This window comes from Callithrix jacchus, chromosome 4 (assembly GCF_049354715.1).
Source record: "Callithrix jacchus isolate 240 chromosome 4, calJac240_pri, whole genome shotgun sequence".
Classification (NCBI taxonomy): Eukaryota; Metazoa; Chordata; class Mammalia; order Primates; family Cebidae; genus Callithrix; species Callithrix jacchus.
The window spans coordinates 151,155,275-151,181,285 of NC_133505.1; the positions used below are offsets into that span (position 1 = coordinate 151,155,275).

Genomic DNA, 26,011 nt, shown 5'->3' on the forward strand with positions numbered 1-26,011 from the left:
CTGTAGTGAATAGACAGGAAGATGGGAAGAAAGTGAACTCCATAAACGCAGTTATTTTCCATTTGGCTAATTCTCTCTGAAGAGAGTATTAGCACTCTTTCTCACTTCCAAGTGAAAAACTCACTGAGCAGGCAGGTGCAAATGAAGCAATGTAACTTGGCAAGTTTCACTTTTAGAAATATGTGGGCTTTATCCAGTTTAGGAGCTTAGCTCCTGATACCTTTCTCTCTCGCATCCTTTGGGATTTGGGAGCTCTTTTTGTCTTTGGGTGAGTGTTGGCATCTATAGTATCTCCTTCCTCCCATATCCTTCCTGTCTGCATGTAATTACAGATACGTAGAAGTCACCCACATTCTCACCATCCTCCACCAACGCAGACAGACAGACCTTGTGTCAGCCCAGTTTATTTTGTTAGTTGACAAATTCTGTTCCTTTCCTACTTGTCCTCATTAAAGTGAAGAAAAATACACCTTTTACAAGATGGGTACACTAAAGAAAAAGAAAAAAATGTTACAGAAAGTATTACATATTTATTGAAAACAGAAAAATGGCTAATAAAACCTAAGAGTCTCTCCGAATCTTCTGACCGACAGACACAGTGCTAATATTTTGGCTCTTGGCTTTCCGTCATATGTACACATATGTATAAATGAAGCACTGTGTATATTCTTTAATGACTTGCTTTATTATCCCTTAATACATGTGAAAGTCCTTCGATGTCTTTACATATTCATATAAGTACCTTAATATCATTTTTTTAACTTTTTTTTTTTTTGAGACAGGGTCTTGCTCTGTTGTCCTGCTGGAGTACAGTGGCATAACCATAGCTTACTCCAGCCTCAAACTCCTGGACTCAAGCCATTGTCCCACCCTAGCCTGCAGAGTAGCTGAGAGTACAGGTGTGGACCATCGTGCCTGGCTAATATCATTTATTTACTTATTTATTTGACACTGGATCTCACTTGCCCAGGCTGGAGTCCAGTGGTGTGATCACTGCAGCCTCGACCTCCCCAGGTTCAGATGATCCTAGCTGGGACCATGCTGTGTGCCACCACTTCTGGCTGAGTTTTCTATTATTTTGTAGAGATGAGGTTTCACCATGTTGCCCAGGCTGGTGGCTCAAGCAATCCACTCACCTGGGCCTCCCAAAGTGCTGGGATTACAGGCATGAGCCACCTCACCCTGACTGCTAATATCCTTTTTAGTGGTTGTATTTATGCATGAAAATATATATATATATATATATTTTTTTTTTTTTTTTGAGACGGAGTTTCACTCTTGTTACCCAGGCTGGAGTGCAATGGCACGATCTTGGCTCACCGCAACCTCCGCCTCCAGGGTTCAGGCAATTCTCCTGAGTAGCTGGGATTACAGGCACACACTACCATGCCCAGCTAATTTTTTGTATTTTTAGTAGAGACGGGGTTTCACCATGTTGACCAGGATGGTCTCGATCTCTTGACCTTGTGACCCACCCGCCTTGGCCTCCCAAAGTGCTGGGATTACAGGCTTGAGCCACCGCGCCTGGCCGAAAATATATTTTTAAACAGTCCCCATGGACGGACACTGGGAAGGCTAGAACTCTGTAAGAGTTTGAGCTCCTCAATGTGAAGACCCTCTCCTGTTGGCCCTAACTTGCATTTTCCTGGTATGAATCCTAAATATCTGAGACAGGTCTCAGTTAGTTTAGAAAATTGATTTTGCCAAGGTTGAGGGCGTGTGCCTGTGACACAGCCTCAGGAGGTCCTGATGACAGGTGCCCAAGGTGGTCAGAGCACGGTTTCATTTTATACATTTTAGGAGACATGAGACATCAATCAGCATATGTGAGATGAACATTGGTTGGTCCGGAAAGGCAGGACAGCTCAAAGTGGGGAGGGGGCTTCCTGGTCATGGGTAAATAAGAGTCAAATGGTTGCAGTCTTTTAAGTTTCTGATTAGTCTCTCCAAAGGAAGCAGTCAGATATGCATTTATCTCAGTGAGCAGAGGGGTGACTTTGAAAAGAATGGGAGGCAGGTTTGCTCTAAGCAGTTCCCACTGTGACTTTTTTTTTAGGTGAGTGATTTGGGGGCCCCAAGATTTATTTTCCTTTCACACCAGGCTTGCTTGATTAGTTCACCTGAGTATTCTGCTAATCTAACTTTTTTTGGTGCAGAGAGGAATTTCTTTCCTTAATTTCTTTCTGTGCTTAAACATTTTTTTTTACATGTTTTATTTTTTAATGGAGAGACACCATCTTTTAGTTACCTAAAGTCTAAGAAGCTTTTGCACTTCGCTTTCTCCTTCATTACTTTTTTATTTCCTGAGATGAAGTCTGGCTCTGTCACCCAGGCTGAAGTGCAGTGGCATGATCTCGGCTCACTGCCACTCTGTCTCCCAGCTTCAAGCAATTCTCCTGCTTCAGCCTCCTGAGTAGCTGGGATTATAGTTGCCCACCACCATGCCAAGCTGATTTTTGTATTTTTAGTAGAAATGGGGTTTCACCATGTTGGACAGGCTGGTCTTGAACTCCTGACCTCAGATAATCTGCCTGCCTCTGCCTCCCAAAGTGCTGGGATTACAGGCCTGAGCCACCGCATCTGGCCTCTCCTTTATTACTCTTATAATAATTCAGTAGTGCAGTCACAGCATGGGGTTCGGGGACTTGGAGTAAACTTGGTCGAATAATGTAGTTTGACAGGAGGAATAACTTCAAGAGATCTATTGTACAAGATCTCTTGATGATTATAATTAATAACAACATAGTTTATACTTGAAAATTGCATAAAGAGCAGATTGTGCTTTCATTACAAATAAATGGTAAATATGTGAGGCAAAAGACTAATAAATACACTTTTGTCTCTTAAGAGCCATAGAGTCTAATTGAGAATAGAGTGGGAGGCAGGAGGCCTCCCCAAGTCCTAGCAGCAACCTTCTCTCTTCAATTCAATTGCATCCTATTGCATCCTCCTCCTTTCCAGTCTCGGTATTCCTAGGCTCTTTCAGGCTCTCTGATGTCTAGAACAGGCAATTGTAATAAGTCTCAGACTGGCTCACTTTCTTCCGGCGTCCCTCCCCATGAGTCCATTTTTCATGTTAATCTCACTAAAGTACCCTTCTGATCATGTCACGCTCTTGCTCAGGAAAAGCCAATGGCCCACACTGCCTGCTCATTTAACCCCTTGCTGTGGTCTTCAAAGTCCTCTGCAATTTAACTGCAGCCTGTTTCCAAAATTCAGTGGCATCACAACTCTGATCACAAACTATCCAGCCAAGGAAACCTCCTCACAGTTGTGTCTGCATCATGTTTTTAGGACTTTGCTGCAGCTGTTCTCTCTTCTACACATGCCTTTTCTAACCATTTTTACGTGCCTCAAATCATAGTAATTCAAGGCCTAGCTCAAATACAACCTGTTCCTCAAATGTTTCCTTGATCCACTTCTCATCCCCATCAAGAAGTATTTTTCTATGAATTTATGAATGTATCCGTACCTGATATATTAGTTATAATTTTCTGTTGCCTTAGTCCCTTGCTGAGGTGCAGCAAGCCCACCTCAGGCCACTGGACCATAAGTTCGTTGAAAGCAACATCTGGATCTCTTTTGGGAGTAACATATAGTAGATGCTCTGTAAATGTTACTAATTCTTTGTACGATGCTTTTCACAAATAGTCGTACAACTACTTTTCACTAAACGTACTTTTCACTAGAAAATATAAAACTTAAAACAACAAACATAACAAAGAGTTGGAAATATTCTTAGTTCTTTCTTTTCTTTGACACAAGGTCTTGCTCAGTCACCTAGGCTGGAATGCAGTGGTGCATTCATGATTCCCTGAAGCCTCCAACTCTTGGGCTCAACCAATCCTCCCATCTCAGCCTCCTGAATAGATGGTACTACAGGCACGTACTGCCACACTTGGCTACTTGTTTTGATTTTTTCGTAGAGACGGAATCTCCCTATGTTACTCAGGCTGATCTTGAACTCCTGGGTTCAAGAGATCCTCCCTGCATGGCCTCCTAAAGGGCTGAGATTACAGGTGTGGGCTACTTACCTGGCCTCAGTTCTTTGATGTCCATTCATTCGACTAGAAGTCTTACAAAATGACCTAAGCCAATTTGATGATGCATAATTATAACTTTTGCTTTATTTTGATTGGTAATGTTAGCTCCCAGTGTCACTGTCCTACTATAAGGGTCATAATAAAGGCAAATTTCAGACCAGATCCTGCCATGAACATTGGCATTCATTAAGCAATCATTATTGGCATGTAGGCTTGAAAAACAGTTCATGCAGCCTGTATTGTAAAGTTGGTAAGCTGCAGCTCTGCGTCCTTTTGAAGGTCATAGTTAAAGTAAATGCAGCCACATTCTAGAGCTGTGTAGTTTGGTGCATTGGCTGCTGAGTTCCTGAATTGTAGCTAGTCTGCATTGAGGTGATGCTGTAAATGTAAAACACACACTGGATTTCAAAGGCTTAGTAAGAAAAAAAGGCCATAAAATGTCTTTTCAAGATGTTTAAAAATATTTAGTATATGTTGAAATGATAATGTCTTGGAGATACTGGGTTAAATAGTATATATTACTAAAAATTCATTTTACCTTTTTTTTAAAGTAGCTAGTATAAATTTTAAAATTGTGTATGTGATGTGCATTATGTTTTTATTAATAATGCTGTCTTAGGGAGAGGATTTAGTCTTATAATCAGCAGCAGATAACTAAAATCCTCCAGCCAATGGCCAAACATAGGACCTTTAGGGATCTGGCTTCCCAGACGCCCAGACTCACTAGATTTTTATATTCTGTTTAATCAACGGCGGGCATGTCTAGAAAATATCTGACCAATCCTTGTTCATTGAATAACACTAAAGTCACTAGTAGGAGGATGTTTCTAATATTCTAATTATGCCAATTATTAAGTCACAATAAAAGCATATTTCTCACATTTGTTAGATTAATTAGTCTCTGGTGTTGATTAAAATAAAGATGACTGATGCCTTTGTAGTGGTCCACTCTGGAGTTCAGCGTTTCTAATTAAATTACAACTGAACTTCTCTGGAATGTTATCCTGGGTTGGGACACATGTGAGCCTCTAGTGTGGTTTGAACCCTGGTATATGTGTGTCTTACTCTGACCATGGCAAGTTTTTCTAGTGGATAAGGCACCCAAGACAGCATCTAGCTGTCTCCTTTTTTGGCTTTCCTTTCATAATTCCTCTTTGTCACTTTATAAAAGAAAGTCATACCTCTCACTCTCCCCAAATTTTACTATGCTGCATTGCTGTGAGGCATCAAACAAGAGGACAATTTTTTAAGAATGCAAAACAAAGAGCACTCCTTTAAAAAATTTTAAATGGTTGGTACCTTATTACATCCAGGACAAGGCTTTGTGTCCAGCTGCTGTCCATCCATCCATCCATCCATCCATCCATCCATCCATCCATCCATCTTAGAGAATTCTGAAGTGAGATATTATTTGCAAACACCTATAACATGGTTTTAAAATCCAAAACCAAGTCAGACTCCTCTTGTCAGAAAATAAATCTGCTTTGGCTGATCAATTTGACAGTGAGGACTAGTTTTGCCAATTAGCTACCAGAGGAGGCATTTTCTATTCATTGAATGAGATAAATTTCAACTCCTTAACACTATGCTAGAAATTACATCTTCTTAACGATTTAAATTTATGGTAAACATCAGTTGTCAACTTAAAAATGTGCATGTGCAAATTCTTTTAGAAGTTTATGAACATGAGTGTTTGAAGATTCTGACTTAAACTAGTTTAACACAAGCATATTACACTTTGTATGTTGAAATCCTCTGAAGTATATTATTGACATTATATAGGAAGGTTTAAGAAGGGAAAGAAAAGATGCAAAAAGACAAGTCAAAAAAGAAATGGTAGAAAGAGACCTGTGTAGTGCTTGGATTGCTGCAGGGGGCCCAGACTGGTGCAGCCAGGCAGGCTTTGTGGCTGAGAATTCCAAAATGGTGGCCTGTGTCATGACCGGTCCAGAGAAGGGCGTTGAAAAAGAATATTCAATGATGCAGGATGGAGGGAGTTTTGAATGTTCAGAAAAGTAGAACAGGCAGAAGGAGGTGGGTTCTGACAACAAAGAGGGGAAAAAAGAGGGAGAGTCTTAGCCCCAATTATTCTCTAAATGATGGGGTGTAGTAAAGAATGCTTGGCCGCTCTGTGTGAGGGGATGTTCACTGTGGCCCTTAAGGTTATCTAAACTTTTGCAGGTGTCTAATCCTGATGAGCTGGAGACACTTTCTCTTTGACCCATGAGTTTTTTGTGGTTGCATTGTTTTTTAATGCTACCTAGGGACTCCCCTGTCTAGCAGAATTGAAAGACCGGTGCTAAGCTTATGTGGATTGTTGTTGTCTGGGTCTTGTCTATCTCAAGGTGTTATATGGGCCCCAACACACAGAGGACTCAGTTGACGTAAGGAAGCAAGACAAACTGTATTGCTAGTCGTTTTGATTCACTGGATTGTTGGCTTCAGAATGTTATCATTGGCTTTCACAATGCTCATTCACTGCTTGATGCTTTTAAATTTATTATTGAATTATCATATATATGAATATATATGTGCATCAGTCTGTTTTTTTTTTTTTTTGCTAGTAATAAAGACATACCGGAGACTGGGTAATTTATAAAGAAAAAGAGGTTTATTGGACTCACAGTTCCACGTGGCTGGGCAGGCCTCACAATTGTGGTAGAAGATGAAGGGAGAGCAAAGAGACGTCTTTCATGGCAGCAGGCACAAGAGAATAAGAGCACAATGAAAGGGGAAACCCCTTATAAAACCATCAGATCTCATGAGACTTATTCATTACCGTAAGAACAGTATGGGGGAAACCACCTCCATGCTTCCATTGTCTCCACAGGGTTTCTTCCATTACACATGGGAATTTTGGGAGTTATAGTTCAAAATGGGATTTTGGTAAGGACACAGACAAACCATATCAATATGTATTATTTCACAATGTAGTTTTTGTTTGACTATGATGACCCAGTGTCATGATCCTAGGAGACACATGACATACAGTGAAATGTTTCCTATATTAGCTCTATAGAAAATCATCGTGTTTCTGCATATGCATACAGGGAGATATTTGGGTACTTAAAGTATTGTTCTCTTTTTCTTTGGATATTTTCTCCATTATTTTGTTTGAAAATTGCTGTTTCTTGGATATTATATCGTTTCATTCTATGAATTCATAAAGAAGATCTGTCATTACATGGGGAAAATAATAAAAGAAATAAAGCAATTAAAATGAGAAAAATATTATTTAAATACGTAGCAGTCTTGCAAGGACATATTTTTGCTGCTATTTTGACAAGTAGAATTTGTTGTGAGAAAGTCTGAAGGTCACGTCACTGGAATGGCTTTTACATTCAAAATGTTCCACTTTTTCAGGCTTATACTAGAATTATATGTTAATTAAATAGTTTTTTCTTGAGATTTTTGTAGACTGTAGAACATAATAGATGTTTATTTGATAATAGAGGAATTTAATTTCATAGAAATTTTCTTTTATAAGTTAGTTTAGCCTTTTGTCAATCAATTTAAAAAATAGTTTTCTCTTGTCTTTTCATGACAGTGACCCATATCGCTATGACTAATTCCCAGGCTCCTAATCTCTCCTTGTTCTATGACATTTCAAGCAATTTTAATGAAAATCTTCACCCCAGGACGAAAAAATCCGAAGTGAAGTGTTTGTATGTAAGGTTTACAGTCTCTACCTCCATAAATGGAATCTGTTTTTCTGCCTTTGCAACACCTATAATATGGTTGATAGAAAAGATGGTGAGGTTTTTTTAACTTTTTTTTTGCAAAATATATTTCTAGGGGAAAAATTTCAAATTGTGTCAGATGCCTGTAAACCATAGAAACATTCTTTCAGGTTAGGTTTAGCAGCTCCAGAAAGCAAAAGTAGAAAAACATTAAAGCTTGAGTTTGTTGAAAATAGGTTAAGAAGTAAATAAACTAAATTTAGAAGATGGTCAGGAATTAATGGTTATATTTAATTCTGAAAATAATTCTTTTGAGAGTAAATCAATCATTTGGCAATATTGCATGGATTAAATGTGAAAAAAAGCAACTTCTGAACCCCAGCTACTTAAGGTTAGCATGCTGTTAAATTTGAACTCATTCAGAAAGTCTTCAGGATGTCTCTAAGTTGGGGGTTTTGTTTGGTAGTTTCTATGTTTTTAAAAGTCAGTCTTAAACTAGGGTGGCTATGCATTTTTTTAAAAAAGGAAAATAACAAATGTTAGTGAGGATATGGAGAAGTTGGAACTCTCATACATTATGGTGAAAGTATAAATGATGCAGCCACCATGGAAAATAGTTTGTTGGTTCCTCAAAAATTGAAACAGAATTACCATGTATTAACCTAGCAATTGCACTCCTACATCTATATCCAAAGGAACTGAAATCGGGAACTCAAACAGATACTTGTACACCAGTGTTCACTGCAGCATTGTTCATAATAGCCAAAAAGTGGTTGGCTAGTGTTTGTCTTTAGAGGAATGGATAAAGAAACTGTAGATTATATATAAAATGAAATAATTTTTACCCTTAAAAAAGAATGCAGTTCTGATACGTTGGATGTATCTGCTACATCCAATGCAGTTCTGATACATTGGATGTATCATCTGCTACAACATGGATGAAACCTTGAAAACATTATGTTAAGTGAAATAAGCCAGACCCAAAAGGACAAATATTGTATGATTCCACTTATATAACATATCTAAAATAGGCAAATGCATAGAGACTGAAAGTAGATTAGCTATTACCAGGTGGGAGTGGGGATGTATTGCTTAGTGATTACAGGGTTTCTGTTTAGTGTGATGAAAAAGTTTTGGGAATAGATAATGGTTATGGTTGTATAACATTGTAGATATAACTAATGCCACTGAATTGTATGATTTAAAATTGCTAAAATCACAAATGTTGTTATATATATATATTTACCATAATTAAAAAATCTATTAGTATGCCAAAAATGATTGAATTGTAAACTTTAAATGGATGAATTATATTAAAGGTGAATTTAAATGGGTAAATTGTATGGTAGGTGAGTTGTATGGTAGGTGTATGGGTGAATTGTATGGTAGGTGAGTTGTATGGTAGGTGTATGGGTGAATTGTATGGTAGGTGAGTTGTATGGTAGGTGTATGGGTGAATTGTATGGTAGGTGAATTTTATACCTCCATAAAATCGTTTTTAAAAAAGAGGCAATCTTGTTAGTAGGAGGAGAGCTGAGTAAGGAGACATGGATCCTGATTTGACTTATGGCACCATCCAACTTCGTGTCATGCGGGCTAAGCCCCTGACCTCTCTGGTCATAGGACAGGATCCAATCAGACATTCTTTTATATACTTCCTGCTCCTATCCTCTGTGGCTCTGTGATAGTAAGGTGGATAGTTTTGGTGGGTTAGGTTGGTTCTCAGCTGGAACAAATAAGTCCTTCTGATGCTGAAAATGATGTAAATTCCAAATGCAGTCCAGATGTGGCTGTAGATGTTCTAGAACCCCAGGGCTCCCTAATTGCCTTCAGTTTTGGGTAGGGTCATTGGGTCATGCTAGCACAGCATGTGCTTGCTTAAGGAGGTTGACTTTTTTCAAATAATCTCTGTATTCTTACCAGAACATTTTTTATAGCATATATTTCTATAGCATACCCTTCTTCTTTTTTATGAATACAATTTTCAGGATTGAAAACTTCCTGAAATTTGGATTATCTTAGCCTTATTTTGACATCATTATATGTTATAGCACTCTGCATTTTCTTGTAGATACAGAATTATATTAAACATATTCTTTGTCAGATGTTGAGTCTGAGGCTGAAATGAAGAGGTATTGATTAGGCTTATTCTGTCTAGAATGCTGTTCCCATCTTTGCATGAACCATACTTCATCTATTTTTCAAGATATATTGTATAGCCTTCTTTTTTCCATTAAACTCTGTTTAACTTCCTCCTACATGAAAGCGCATTGAACACAGGCTCCATAGTCAATTGGATCGGGTTCTGTTTGTGGCTCAGCATTTGCAGGGTGGGTGATGCAGGACAATTCATTTAACTTCTGCCTCAGGCTTTTCCTTTGACAAGTGAAGTTGTTTTCTTTTTCCTTCTCACTTCTGCCATTTCTACCTCTCCCTGCCTTAGGGCGGAGAGGAGTTACCAGCAAAAAAGACTGGCAGCATTGCCTGCTCTCTCCCGCTCACCATTGCTGATGATTGGCGATTGTATTTCAATATGGCATCCATGCTCTGGAAAGGAATAATCTGGAAAGAAGACTCAGAAGTAGCTGGTTTACCTGTGCCGTGCTCACATTTTCCCTACTCCCTGGGGTGGTGTACCTGCTCTAATGTTTGGATGAACCTGGCTTTCGAAGGTACTGTGCTTTAGGTTTTCCCAGGAGTTTTGTTTACTTTGGAGTTGTTTTTTTTTTGAGATGGAGTTTCGCTCTTGTTACCCAGGCTGGAGTGCAATGGCGCGATCTCGGCTCACCGCAACCTCTGCCTTCTGGGTTCAGGCAATTCTCCTGCCTCAGCCTCCTGCGTAGCTGGGATTACAGGCACGTGCCACCATGCCCAGCTAATTTTTTGTATTTTGAGTAGAGACGGGGTCTCACCATGTTGACCAGGATGGTCTCGATCTCTTGACCTCATGATCCAGCCACCTCGGCCTCCCAAAGTGCTGGGATTACAGGCTTGAGCCATTGCGCCCGGCCCACTTTGCAGGTTCTTAATGACCATTATTACCCTGGAGGCTTTGTCAACATTTTGGGCTTCCTTATATTCAACGGATTTGCTTGTTGGGCCACACTTGTGCCTTTTCATCTATTCTCACCGGGGACTTCCTTCGCTGGCATCTGACTGGGATTCTTGTTGTATTAATGCACATTCAAGAACCTCTGAAGAATATCATGGAAGCATATGTAGGCATTTTTTCCCTCTAATTATTGGTTATCCTGGACAGTAATACTACTTCAATTGTTCAGGCCAGTCTGGATATCATGGTCATTATCTGTGTGGCAGGCCATGTTATTATGAAGAAGTACCCAGGAACTATGATGTATACACAGCAGGACTGAGAGAAGAGGAACAGCTGGAGAGAGCAATAAGAGCGAGCCTCTGGGATTGAGGAAATACCAGAAATAGCCCACTGCCCTGAGAGTTTCTTCTCTCAGAAGAAATGAGACTATAACAGCTTCGGCTTCACAGGTTTAATAGCCAGCAAGGTGACAAAGCACCTTGGGAAGACATGGTCCACTTGTATTGTTATTACCCATCAGATTCATTTTCCATGTAACCAGTTTACTGTAACTTAAAGCAAAGTATATCATTTAAAAAAATCAGCTTGTTTTTAGCTTTTTACAGAGTGAAGCGAAAGTCTGTTTTAAATGCGGTTTTTAGCTTTAAATAACTTCAATGTTGAAACGTGGCAAACTCGCAGAAATATCGTTTGAAATGTTAACTATCTAAACTTCTTGTATACTTAGGTAGTTCTGACAATTCTGAAGACTACATTTTTAATTTTAGCTTTTTTTAGGTCCTCGGAAGATGTCAGATTTTGAAAGAAACTCAGGGAGGTTAAACGTTCTGTGTGACAGCGGTCTGTCTCCCATTGGCTTTGTCTCTTTGCCTACATGTTTATAATATTTTTACGGATTATGATATAATATTTATGATTTCCATTTGACATTTTAACACATATTGTTCAAATAAATAGTGTTGTTCAGAGACCAGTGAATTGGCTATGATGAAACAAGGTAATATAATGGCATAACCAAGTGTGAGTGGCAGATTTATATTTGAGGTGATTCACATGTAGGGCCCACAAAAAGGAGAAATGAGAGTGTGGTCTGAAATGCTTTTGTTGCTTCCCAAATAATCATCTTTGCTAATGAGAAATTGGCTTTCGAGGGTGTGTTAAATTTTGTGTTTGTGAAAGAGGCCCTAATAAAATCAGTCCAAGTTAAAATCATCCAGTAAGACATTTCTTTCTTGGTTAAAGGTCTAGGTACTTCTTTTCGGAATAGCTGTATTTTATAGAACTCATATTAGGTTAGTGCCAGCCAATTGGACACTCTTAAATTGCTTCGAAAGATGTACTGGAGGATGATGCTTTCTGTCTAATAACAGTAGAGTCTTAGAGGTGATTTATGTGCTTTCATAGGGGAAACAACTTCTAATTTCTCTGCCACATTTCCAGTTTGGGATTTAAATTGAGATTTGTTGTTACCTTCTGCTAAAACAATTTTCAAAATGCATTTGAGCTGGTGAAGTGAAAACATTTTCACACCAGTGTCCTTGAAGATTTATCAAGCAGTTTTGTTGATGCTCCTTGCTTTACTTTTTTTTAACCTATCACAGAAATAAAATTCCAGGCTAGGCAGCAGCAAAGGTCTTTGGATCTGTGTGAGCATGTCAAAAGCATTTTAAGAAGAGCAAAATATTTAGAGGAAGAATTTGGAAAAGCAGCCTTAAGGGATTTAACACATTTTTCTTCTTCTAATTCAGTCTCGTGTTCATCCCCCTAATGGAGAAAGGTCATTAATGGATAAGATTTGCTAAGCCAGCAAAGGCTTTCAGAAACGAAATGGTTTTCAAAAATTCAAATCTAAGGAAAACACTAGTTTGAATTTGGAAACTTGAAAGAAACATTTAGAGAAGGTGTATATTCAGTGTAACTTATACTCATTCATTTAATATTATACATGTATATTTATAATCAAGTTATATGTAAGTTTGTTGTATGCTTACACGTTTTTGTTTTGGAGAAGTTAAAATAACGAATTGACTTGATAATGAAGATGGAAATGACTTGAGACTGTGGAAGCTCTGTATAAATTTTTAGACAGACAAAATGGCTGATCAGAATAGCATGACGGATTTTTAGTTGTCCTATTACTAGTTTGCTAATTTATTTTTACCTGCCCAAGATCTGGGCCAAGATTGTTTATCTTAATTGTTGTGATGAGGAGGTTACTAAGTGTGTCAGATTTGTTACATTTCAATCTCTTAATTGAAAAGCCACAGGCAAATTCTTGTTCTTCACTGAATTCCTGTCTAGTAGAAAATAAGTATGTGTGTGTGTCTGTAAAAAGGAAAATGCAAACTAGTCTTTGAAATATGTACCCCCCATTTCCCCATGTTTAACTGCATCAAGAAATTGAATGCAGATGTGTGTTTATAAACTTTGAAGTATTTTTGAAACATTTGGTTGTTAGAAAATTTATTGCTTAAAGACAAATAACTTATCTGGTACTTAGATTCATATTCTGACATTGATTTGACCCATAAAATAAAGACTATTGTTGAAACATGATCTTATTCATTCTTATAAACATAAGAATGGGGATCCGGAAATTTGATTCCATTGTATTTGAGATACAATGGAAAGATTATTATCATTTGATAAGATAATAGTACTCATTTCTTTGTCCACTTTATATCTGGGGAGAAACCTACATAGTATTAGATATTTTAATACATTTTTGAAATAAGAAAGTTAAATGCTCTATAATAGGTTAAGAAAATGTAAAATGTAGTAAGATATCTCTCTTAGAATTTTTCCCATTTTTTAAGGCCTCAAATTCTTGAGTTGTGTGAATGTTATCAAATTCAGATAATTTAGGACTTATTTATGATCTTTCTGTATGTTTTATTCATAGGATTAGATAAAAATGAGTATAACAAGATTTATAAAAGTAGATCCTTTTTAAGCTAGTGGCACAAATAATTGGATTTTCTAAATGCCCTAAACACTGATATTTAATATTAAATTCATTTTGGTGAGGCTGGTATAGCGGCCTCTTAGGTTGATGTGTGGTTGTAGCCTTGTATTCTGAGAATAATCTCAGCTGTGTCGGTCTTGGATATGAAGATGGTAAAGGCTCAGACATTCAGTGTGTAAGCTAGTTCTCTTGGTTATAAATGGCTTATGTGGCCTTGGTCAGATAATATAAAGCTTGAAATAGGGGTTGTTGCTGTCTTCTCTGTCCTTTCTTGAGGGAAGGTCACCTCTCAGCACCATTAACATCAAGGAGTTTCTTAAACAGCCGTTTTGTTTTCTATGCCAGTTGCTCCCTTAGTGTCTTGGAGTGGGTCTCCAATTACCTTTATGGATTTGTAAAAGTGATTCTTTTTTTCTGAAGCTACTGCTATATTTATTCTGGGAATGACCTTTTAATTTCAAACTCTTCTCCCACAAGAGGGTAAGGACCAAAGATTACAAACTGTTTACAAACTGGGTGAAGTAGTAGGTGAATCTCCAATGATCCTAGTAGAGGTTCGTGAGCAGGTCTGTATTTAATGTGGAATTGGTGCTGGAGGGCCAAGCATACCTGGGCCTCCTCCATTACTGTTTTGCTGTTCTGATGTGGGAGGCAGCCTGGCAACATGAAACGTGGCAGAGGAGGCAGGACACACGTGGATGGAGCCACAGCTTTCTGCACGGACAGCTTTCTGAACAACTTACAGAGATTGTCAAAATGATGCTTTGTAGGCTTTAAGCCAAAAATGACTCTTTTACTGACTTTGATAGAAAATTGGGGAGTGATGGAAGAGAGTATGATTTGAAGAGATTCAGTGGATATTTATTTATCTACCTTGCTCACACTTTCGCTATAATCATTACAACAATGAGCCGAACACCAGCTCTTCATCAAGTGCTTTTCATTTGTATTCACCAAGCTTCACAATACTTTTATGAGCTAGGTATTATTTATCCCCATTTTACAGATGAGAACTGTGAGGCTAGGAGACATTATAATGACCCAAGGGCAAACCATAAATGGATTGGGACACTGTCTATTTGCTCTTTTTGTTAGCCACATGGCCTCCTTGTGGCTAACCAAATCCTTTGACCCATTTTAAAAATGTTCAAGGTGGTCAGTCTTTTAAGGTAACTTTTGATTTTTTTATGCCTTAGAAAATGAATTTGTAATCAGAATCAAAATTGGTAATGTTTTTAATTTCTTCTGATTTTTCTGCTCATAAAAGCTTGTATAGATCAAGATTATTAAAATCTCATGTCAATCTTAACTACAGGAAAATGGGTTACAAGATTGACCGTAAACCTTGTACTATCATTTTAGAGGACCAGTATGAAGAGGGAGGAAGTCACGGATTCCTGAGTTTTTATTGGAAAACTTTAATTTTTGTTTTGAACATGCTGACATCTTGATTATGCTGATATTTTACTTAAACAAAATGTAGCAGAAAGTGTTATGCATGGTAGCTGGAAAGTAAGGCCCTGATTCGATCCCACAAACCTGGATTTGGTCTCTGATGGCAGACTCCGGGGCTTTGGGGGAGACAGCCTGGTCCCCTGGGAAAGATGCCTGAACTTCCCTCTGTTATAGGCAGTGTTGGGCTCCATAAATGAACCGGGCAGTCATCGCATTCTGGATTAGCTGCACATCATTGTGCTTCATGAGCTCTACTAATAGGACTATTTTAAACTCCCTGGCATAGAGATAACCTTATTTGGTGCTTTAATAAAGGTACAGACTCTCATAGTTTTTCCATCTCTTTCTTTTTCCATCCCACAGATGAACACAATGACGTACAGAAGAAAACCTTTACCAAATGGATAAATGCTCGATTTTCAAAGGTAACCGAGACTTTCAAAAACTTTGATGGTTCAGATGCCTCTTTCTGATTGAAGGAGTTTGATTGGAAGTACAGTGAATTTTCCCCAGGAAATGTCACCTAGCAGAAGTCTTCTGAGTATGCAGACACATTTATTCTTCTTTTATTCTCTTCTCAAATATGTTTAAATGGAAATTCTTGTGTATATAGTTTATGTGATGTTATTGACTTTTACCTGGCCTTCTCCAGATATCTAAGGCAACAGTGAGCTGCTTTCGATTCTGTGAATCCTGGGTACATCTAGGAAATGAGCATGTCATTGGGAAAATTTTTGTGTTCACTTCGGTAAGAGGATGATGATTTAATTTTGCCTGGTTAAAACCAAATGTCATCATTCAGGCAGTCTTTCTACCCTGTCAAAAGTGTTTATGGATTTTTATTCTTGTGGATGTGGCTAATAATATTTATCTGTCTTGTAGGCTGTTTTTTCTTGTGTACTTCCTTAATTTCCTCCCAAAGATCTGTTCTTAGCATTTCTAAACATTTAAAACATAATCATTGCTTTGATCAATATTTTTTCTTAGGGGCAGAGCATGCTGAAGAGAGGAATTGGCAATGTTATTTTCAAATCTGGTCTACTATGATTATCTATTAGTTATTGGTGTTGGAATTTTGTGCACTAAGCCTGAGGTGGGAGGAGAGTTTTTAGGGGAACAGATTGTGTAGGACTCTACTATAACAAGATGAAAAACAGAGCTTTCTCAGAGAAACACTGTGGTGATCTTTTAAATAATATAAAAGCTATTTTAATTAAGAGTGGCTCTTCAAAATTTCCTGTTTGAGATAGTTGTAAAGGTCAGGGAGACAAACATTGGTATTTCTTGGGGAAAAGTGAGGATATCTTAAGGTTACTTCAAGTAGCAGCATAGTTTAAAAATTGCTCCACATCCCAATACTTACAGTTGATTATTTGATTTCACTGCTTCTTAGGCTTTACAAGTTTATCCTGAGGTATATTTTATCTTGCCTGTGAGTATGTAAGGAATGTGGAAACTGACTTTGACAGAAGGGTTAAAAATATAGAGAATTAGAGCATAAAGGTGCTTGCCTAATTGGCAGTTATATATATGTAGGATTATTCTAAAGCAGATGCAGGTGTGTTTTGGTAAATTTTAATTTGTTTTATTCCAGAGACAAAAGTGACATATGTGCATCTCGGGCTTGACATTAATAAAAACTTTTGAACGATTCATCTTCATGTGACCATTTTCCAGAGAATGTAGTTTTAGCAACTGGGAGTCTGGATATGAGGTGTCTTATTCTGGTGGTCTCATAATTGCTCATATAAGTAAGATTATTCATCCTGGTTATTCATGAGGATAACACGGTAGTTTAGATAGAAGTGAAGCAGTTTTTAGCAGCTTAATTTAGTCTTTGGGGAAGAATTGCCTTAGAACTGATTTTGAAGATTGTTTTGAAAGGATTGTAGACTTCATAGACCTAAGTTTGGAGAGCCTTTGAAACTGGGTAAATTACTTTGTACCTACTTAGGAAAATGGAGAGAAATAGGCAGTAATGGGACATGGAAAGGGTTTTCAGAGGAAGAGAGATGACAATTGAGAAAGCATAATTGAAAAGAAATTTCTCAGTATTGATGGTGGGTCACTGACATCTTTAAAAAGACCTTGAAAAAAGTAAAATCTGGTAGTAGCAGACTAGTTTATTAAAGGAACTCGATATTTAAATTTGTACATTTATAATGTCTATTATTTTGTAATCTGAATGGGGGCTTTAAGTCCCATGTAAATTGTTTGCCCTGGGATGTTTATATTTCTTGCCAAGATACTAGAAGAGACTTGGTAATTTTTATCATTTATAGTAAAGTTATTGTTATGGAAACGAACTCAGAAGCTTTTTAGCTAAAAAGCTTCCGTGTTAGCGTTTGGAGATGGTGTTTGGAGCAAAGCTACCCAAAGTACGATGACGCTGACAACTTTAATTTTCATCTAACAAGAAATCAACCTAAAAGGAACTTATCTGAGAAATTATGACTGTTTAGAGATGGGAGGCTCATGGCAGTGACACTAAATATCCACATTGTTTTTTCTTTCCTCTGTCTGTCTTAAGACCCTAAGTTGGATTGCTTCCGATTGGGGATAGTGGAAGAGGGAGTAATGGATTTCTAGACTGGGAGATTTCCTCAGACTCCCATGTGGATTAACCCTTGCTGAGCTGGGGAAAGGCTGTATGCATGCCTGGCCTTACTAGGTAATGCAGGGGCTAGAACAAGAAACAAAAATCCCATTGAAGCAAATGAATTCTGTTTTATTTTTCCATGTTTTTTGGTACATTGTGGTGGGTTTTAAAATAGAATTTTTCATTGGGTCTACTATTTCCCTAAAGTGTGGGTCCCTAAACAGAGCAATAGGGCCCCTGTACTGAGAAATCCAAACAGACACTGATGGAATCTTCTGCCATTTAGGAATTTGTTTTAAAACAGACATTTGTGTGGCTGTTTCCTTTGTGGCCTCCTCTCCATCAAAAATCTCAGTCAAACACTGAGTCTTATTAATTCCAATACCTACATATATTCCAAATTGTTTGCTTACTCTATTTTTAGTGACACCTCTCTTTTCCAAGTCATTGTTATTGGTGTTAGAAAAAATGGGCAATAAAGCATAGTGGGTGTCCTGTTAGCTCAGGCATCTGAATTATTTCTGCCTTTAATTATTTTGAGCTACTTTACAACTGTGTAAGTTGTGGAAAATAGGTAACAATGCAAATGATTCTTATCCATAAACATGGAAATTATTTGGAAAGCAATTAATTATTGTTCCTTGGATAGACCAGTTTTTGCCTCTAGTGCAAATCTGTTTCACTTTTCCTTTTTCTTATATAAAACATGTGTTTTTTTCAAATTTTCCTTTGAACTGGTTGTAACACCTTGCTGGGTCCCTCATTAATGAATAAGTTAATTAAAGTCTTTGACGCACATTATTATCACATTGGTTTGAGAGTCATGACTTGACCTTGTTTGTAAATTATGCTTGAATACATGGACTACTGTGATAATCTGCTGATTGTTCTTCTGTTCCGTGCTCCACTTACTCCATCTTCTCTTCCTTTTTTTTTCCACCCGAGACAGAGTCTTGCTCTGTCACCCAGTCTGGAGTGCAGTGGTGCAATCTTGGGTTACTGTAGCCTCCACCTCCCAGGTTCCAGCAGTTCTCCTGCCTCAACCTCCCTAATAGCTGGGATTACAGGTGTGTGCCACCACACCTGGCTAATTTTTAGTAGAGTAATTTTAGTAGGGATGGGGTTTCGTCATGTTGGCCAGGCTGGTTTCAAACTCTTGACCTCAAATAATCTGCCTGCCTCAGCCTTCCAAAGTGCTGGGATTACAGGCATGAGCCCCCACGCCCGGCCTCCCCTTCCGTTTTCAAGAGAGCAGCCACAGTGTTCCTAAAAGGTAAACCTGAATACCTTTTTCTCCTCTGTAAGCTCTTTCATTGGTTGCCCATTGTCCTTTTTTTCTTAAAAAAAAAAAGAAAATTAAAATTGTGCATATTTTAGCTATGTAGAATGATGTTTGGTCTTATTTGGCTTTTAAGGCTCTAAATAGCTGCCTCCCCAGTCTACTAATTTTACTTTATTCTCGCTCCCTCATTATGCTCCAGCCACATTGTCTGTGCTTACCATCCCAGTGGGTCCTCCCTGGCCTTTGCACACACTCCTTCCTCTACCTCTTCCTGGTCAGCTCCTACCCTTCCTTCTTGCCTGAGCTTAAATGTGGCTTTCTCAAGGATCTCTTTTCTGAGTTCCCAGCCGAGGGTAGATAAGCTCCATACTCTCAAAGTGTTATGATTTGAAGCAATTACCATAACTGTAATTGAAATAGTTGCCAGTCTCCTTTCTTAGGTAGGCATAAGTTCCGTGGGTACAGGGACTGTCTATTTTCTCATTGGCATAACTTTTGGCATTTAGTAGGTACCCAATAAAGTATTTCTAGGCTTAATAAATGAATGAATGGCAATGACATAGACCTACATTGAATACGCCTAATTCCATATGTTCATAAGCCACTTGGGGATGGTTGTATTGGAAGGAGAAAGGGTTAGAGTTTAGGGCGGAGTGCAACATGGCCTGAATTGTACGATGTCCTGGATATCAGTACAATGCATCAGGGCTTTTGCCGCATGATTCACAAAAATAAACAAATCCAACTATCCAAACTTTCCCTATTTGCCTGATTTCTTGGAGTTGTGCTGCAGTGATTGATAAATAACCACTTGGGCTTAATGCATATTATTTTTTTATTTACCCACTACAATTCTCCACATAGGATCTAACAACTAAATTCACTGTGAAAGAAAATGAGACTTAAAAGCCAGCTTAATTTTTTTTTAATTGTACTTTAGGTTCGAAGTACATGTGCAGATCATGCAGGATTGTTGCATAGGTACATGCATGGCAAGGTGGTTTGCTGCCTCCATCCCCCATCACCTATATCTGGCATTTCTCCCCATGTTATCCCTCCTCAACCTCCCCTCTCCCCTCCCTCCCGCCCGTAGTCCCCCACAAGGACTCCAGTGTATGATGCTCCCCTCCCTGTGTCCATGTGTTCTCATTGTTCAACACCCACCTATGAGTGAGAACATGTGGTGTTTGGTTTTCTGTTCTTGTGTCAGTTTGCTGAGAATGATGGTTTCCAGATTCATCCATGTCCCTAAGAAGAACATGCACTCATCCTTTTTCGTGGCTGCATAGTATTCCATGGTGTATATGTGCCACATATTCTTTATCCAGTCTATCGTTGATGGGCATTTGGGTTGGTTCCAGGTCTTTTCTATTGTAAGCAGTGCTGCAATGAACATATGTGTGCATATGTCTTTATAATAGATCGATTTATAATCCTTTGGGTATATACCCAGTAACAGGCTTCCTGGGTCAAATGGAATTTCTATTTCTAGATTCTTGAGGAATTGCCACCCTGTCTTCCACAGTGGTTGAACTAATTTATACTCTCACCCTCTTGATAAGGGATTTGGTAAATAACTTGAGAATATTGAGTAATATCGGTCTAAAACCATCTTTTGATTTGTAACTGTATATGAATATACAGTAGCCAAGACAGTGCTCACTCTAAATATATATTATTTTTGCTCCAAATTCTTGTTAACATATCATAGAGTATAAAGTGCTTTGGAATTCAAGTATCCTGAGAAGTCGTAGTGTAAATTATGGAGTTTGGATTTTTAAAAGTTATGAAGAGCTCAGAAAAAGTGATTATCTAAAAAAACCTAAAAATTAGGAAATTACACACTTATTCCTGGATATCCTGCTTATTTATGACCTCAGGCAAATTATTACTCAATTTTTTCAGATCACTTGGTCTACATTTCTATAGCCATAAAATGCAATTGATCATTATTTTTTAAAGACTGTCTTTTTTTTTTCTTTTTCTTTTTTTGAGACTGTAACCTCTGCCTCCTGGGTTCAAGAGATTCGACTGCCTTAGCCTCCCGAGTACCTGGGACTACAGGTGCCTGCCACCGTGCATGAACTGAGTTTAGTATTTTTAGTAGAGACAGGGTTATCACCATGTTGGCCAGGCTGATCTCAAACGTCTGACGTTGTGATCCACCAGCCTTGGACTCACAAACTGCTGGGATTACAGGCATGAGCTACTGTGCCTGGCCACAATCAATCATTACTACCTGTCTTATATCATGAAGAAGTATTGAGGCATTGCTGTGAAATGTATAGGAGATGATAATTATTTAGGAATGCAAAATAAAAACCCTATCAGGTACCTCAAATTTGTGATAGTCTTGATCTATACCACTCATATAAACAGAAAAGGGAAAAAGCATTGACTCATTAAGTCCACGTTCTTCCACTGTATAGCGTGTACGACTTGAGTGTTATGCCCCTTCTAAATTTCAGAGCCTCTGGTTTGTTAGCCAGCGGGTCTCCCAAGGGAGGCAGCGAAGGCCTCATTGCTTTGCTGTTGGGAAATGTGTTCTGACTTTGAGCTTGCATTTTCTTTGGCTGACTTTCAGAGCTGCTCATCTGGAAGAGCTGAAAACATTCAAATTGCAGAAGTTCTTTTATCAATTCGGTGCGACGGTTCTCTAAAGAGGCTTCACAAATAAAGGTTAGGTAGAAAATATGCAAACTTAAAAATGCTGAACTTGAGTTTGTGTCAATTTCTGCTTTTCCCTTTTCTAAGACACAGATGAGCCAAGTTTTTATGTAAGTTACAATTCCAAACTTGAAATTCAAATTGACAGAATATAAGAGAGGAAAGCTAGGAAGTATTTTTTATGGATTTCAATATGGAGAGCTGTTAAGAGGTTTTCCTTTAGGAGACAGTGAGACATTGCTTTTAGATATTGTTTTTCTACTGTTTTCATGCTGGAAGTTAATGATCACTAAAATAAGGAGTGGGAAAAGATGTGGAGGGAGATTTGTACAGGAGATACAATAAAAGCGGGCCCAACCCTTTTCCACCTCCAGAGGTTCAGTCTTCTCTTTAGTACTATAAAGAGGCTGTCAGGCTTCCTGTGTGAAGATAAATACCACCTATAGTAAAGGCTTGAACTTGAAGAGTTGAACATTGGGTCTGCCATGGGTTTATTTCATGAGTATACGTTTGGCAACTCAACTGGTTATTTTAGGACACATTCAAAGGGTTCTTTAAAAAGAAATGTGAATTTGTATCTATTCACTAACACCTCTAAAATGCAAACAATAAAATGTGCTCCATATTCTTAAACACCAGCTTCCAGATACACTTTGGCTACACTTATGCAAGCTTTGTTGTTGCTGCTGTTTGTTTTGTTTTTATTCAATTTGATTTTTGTCTCAAAATTATACTTGCAAAATGAACGTCATCTTGGTTAAAACTAAAAACAAGGGATTAAAATTAAAACTGTGAAGTATTTAATATGCTATGCTTTGTACATATTGAGTATTTAATAAAGGATTTTGATTCAGCCTATTTGTATTCATAATTGTGAAGCAAATTTGGTTGTCTTTGTAATTGATGATCAGTTTGGAATTGATCAGCTAAGAAGTGACTTTTCACCCTTCACCGAAGTAGTGAGCAGAACCACCTTCCTGGTGCTTTTCCATTTAGCCTCCTGTGGCCCCACCATCTCTGGCTTCAGAGATGGGCTCTGGTGGTGCAGGGAAGTGGGGGCATATGCCAGGATGGTCAGTAAGCCATCAAGAGCAGATTGCTGAGAGGTGGTGGTTGAGGAGAGAGAATTTCTATCTATTACACAGAGCAAGGAGACACTGGACCCATTTCCAGCTTTACCTGGCCTGGAAAGCTTTCAGCTGCAATCACCACAGGTAGCCATCCACCAGCCATGAGGGGAGTCAGCCTTGGGGGAAAGCTGACATTTATTTTTTGTTATTATCTGTTGGAGAAATAAAAAACCCTGCCAACACTGGAACCCCTGGGTGCCAACACTGGAACCCCTGGGTACCAACATAGAATACAGAGAAAAGACAATTTACAATTATGTCTGGTTAAGTGCATGCAAGCAATTGGCTAAAGACTACAAATTCTTCGCAGAATTTCACACAAATATGTAGTGAAGTGGGAGAAAGAACAATGAACTTTTGTCTCTGTGAGAGACAACTAGATGTGCCTTGTGATGGTCTCTCGTCCACCTCCTGAACAACTGTGTTTAAGTGACCTTGGGAAACTGGAGACTGGATTTATCTATTTCCTGACCAAAAAATTGGGCCTATTTTGTTTTAAGGAGACACCCTAAGGGAAGAGAAGGAGCAGGGTAGCTGCCTCTTTTTTATGTATATTGAACAAAGGAAATTTGGTTTTATTTACCTTTACATTATCAGAATCAGTGCCATTATCAGCAGCTCACCCTAGTTCCATGGAAGCCTGTATTTTGAGGGACTACGTTCTTCAAACATTTCTACTGTATTGCCAGTTGTGTATATGTGGAATAAGCTGTATTGTTTCCTGAGTTGGCCTTCAGACCTTGCCTGGTAGGCATATGGAGTCAGAGCTTTTTCTTTATTTACTTTACTTCCATAGGTTTTTGGGGAAACAGGTGATGTCTGGTTACGTGAGTATGTTTTTTGGTGGTGACTCAGTGAGATTTTGATGCACCTGTCACCCAAGCAGTATACATGTACCAAATTTTAGAATTGTATCCCTCACCCCACTCCCATCCTCTCCCATCACCCTCGAGTCCCCAAAGTCCATTGTGTCTTATGCCTTTGCATCCTCACAGCTTAGCTCCCGCTTATGAGTTAGAACATAAGATGCTTGGTTGGACATTTCTGAGTTAACTTCACTTAGAACAATGGTCTCCAGTTTCATCCAGGTTGCTGCAAATGCCATTATTTTATTCCTTTTTATGGCTGAATTCTATGGCACATATACATACCGCAATTTCTTTATTCACTCATTGATTGATGCATTTGGGGATTTTATAATTTTGCAATTGCAGATTGTGCTGCTATAAACACATGTGTGCAAATGTCTTTTTCATGTAATGATTTCTTTTCCTCTGGGTAGATACCCAGTAGGGGGATTAAATGGTAGTTCTACTTTTAGTTCTTTAAGGAAGCTCCACACTGTATTCCATAGTGGTTGTACTAGTTCACATTTCTACCAGCAGTTTAGAAGTGTTCCCTTTTCACTGCATCCTTGGCAACATCTATTGCTTTTTGATTTTTCTATTAGAGTCATTCATACAGGTGTAAGATGGTATCACATCGTGGTTTCGATTTGCATTTCCCTAACCATTAGTGATGTTGAGAGTTTTTTTCATATTCTTGTTGGCCATTTGTATATCTTCTTTTGAGAATTATCTATTCATGTCCTGAGCCCATTTTTTTATGGGATTGTTTTTTTATTTTCTTGTTAATTTCGAGTTAGGGCTTATTCAGCCTCCAGACTTTACCTGATTGTTTGTCCGTGGAGTATGCTAGCGGCCCCTGCCTCTGGCCACCAGGTATTGGACCCCACACCTGGTTCCTTATCATCCCAGTTTTTATTATCACTATTCCAGTAACTTACCAAAATCAAGGTAAGCATTCTGTTACGTGTCTGTGTGACTTGTGATTCCCTGAAGTATATTATTTGGTTTAGCATGTGTTTCACAGTATTTTGTAGTTCTGAAGGTAGGTGCACATTTACTGATTTGGAGCGTTCACTGCACATTTACAGTAAACACTGTAAATCATTGCTCTGTAGTTAATGTGGCATACTCTGTGATGACCTGCACCATCTGTTTCTCTTGTCTCTGTCTCTCTCTTCCTCCCTCCATCCTAGCAAGCTTCTAAATGGAATCTTTTTCAATTCTTAAGAACTTATGCTGACCACTCAGAAATCTTAAAGAGGACGGCTGAGAGAGCTGCACTCACTAATTTTTTAAGTGGCTGATGCACATTTTGCTGGTTTTCCATTGTGGAGGTGTGGAAGGAACTCATTAGGCATTATTTTAATGTTCTCATTTTGCTTTCAGTCTTCTCTTGGGAAGCAATGCTGTGTTTGTTCTTTCACCATGGAGTTGAATCATAAAAGTAAATGCTAAATATTATACAGTTTTCATTTCATTGATTAAGCTACACATTTTATTATTAAGATGAACCTTATTTTATCGTTTTGCTTAATCTTGACTAGAGACAGCATTCTTTTAAAAATGTCTATTATTTATTTATGCAACAGTACATAAACTTTGTAAAAATTGGATAATAGAGTAAATCCAAAAAGAATTTTTCAAACTACTTTTAATTCCACCACTAAGAGAAAAAGCATAGCATTTTGTTGTATAATGTTTTAAAAATGTGTTCTCATATAAATATATTATTAACTAAAATGATGATGTACTTAGTATTCACAGATGCATTATTGATTATTAAGAAATTGAAGAATTACAAAAATGTAAAGGGGTGCTACATTTGTGTCAGTGTTGAGATTGGGGTTTATAAGTTAAAGATTTTAATTTGAAAGACTGAGAAATATTGAATTAAATTAATTCTTTTTGAATTTTTAAATTAACCAACTTCTTGCAAAAAACAGATGAGTGGGGGGAGAGACCATAAAATTTACAATGTTACCAGATGTTGGAGCATGATATTTGAGCTATTAGGGACATCAGATTAATCTTAGTTTAATCTGAAGGGAGTGTGAATATATTATGGTATATACATTATGTATGCATGTGTGTATATATATGTTGTATGCACACATGAACACACACACAAACACACAATAAACAGCATGACTAGTAGTTGAATTAAATAGAGTGTCTCAAATCCTGTTTTGAAAATAGGGTGTAAATAAATAATAGCATAGTCAGTGTCAAAGGGCTCCAATTTGTTATTTTTTGTAAGATGACACTCATCAGACATAATACTTCTGAA

At 38.0% G+C, this 26,011-nt stretch overlaps 1 protein-coding gene and 2 pseudogenes across 9 annotated transcripts in view; all 3 read left to right on the forward strand.

Annotated features, from left to right (window-relative positions):
• The window catches only part of UTRN (utrophin), a 578,097-nt gene that overhangs the window by 108,657 nt on the left and 443,429 nt on the right, over positions 1 to 26,011 (forward strand). For 8 of the 9 annotated variants that reach the window (XM_008995200.5, XM_078370245.1, XM_008995203.5 and 5 more), the window contains exon 2: positions 15,562 to 15,623. The exons of the other annotated variant lie outside the window; for it this stretch is intronic. In XM_008995200.5, the coding sequence (XP_008993448.4) occupies positions 15,562 to 15,623 (62 nt within the window). The remainder of the gene's footprint in view (positions 1 to 15,561; positions 15,624 to 26,011) is intronic. 9 annotated transcript variants of the gene reach the window in all.
• Positions 1,094 to 2,795, forward strand: LOC128931836 (protein GVQW1-like; annotated as a pseudogene).
• Positions 10,670 to 11,453, forward strand: LOC144582284 (rhomboid-related protein 4 pseudogene; annotated as a pseudogene).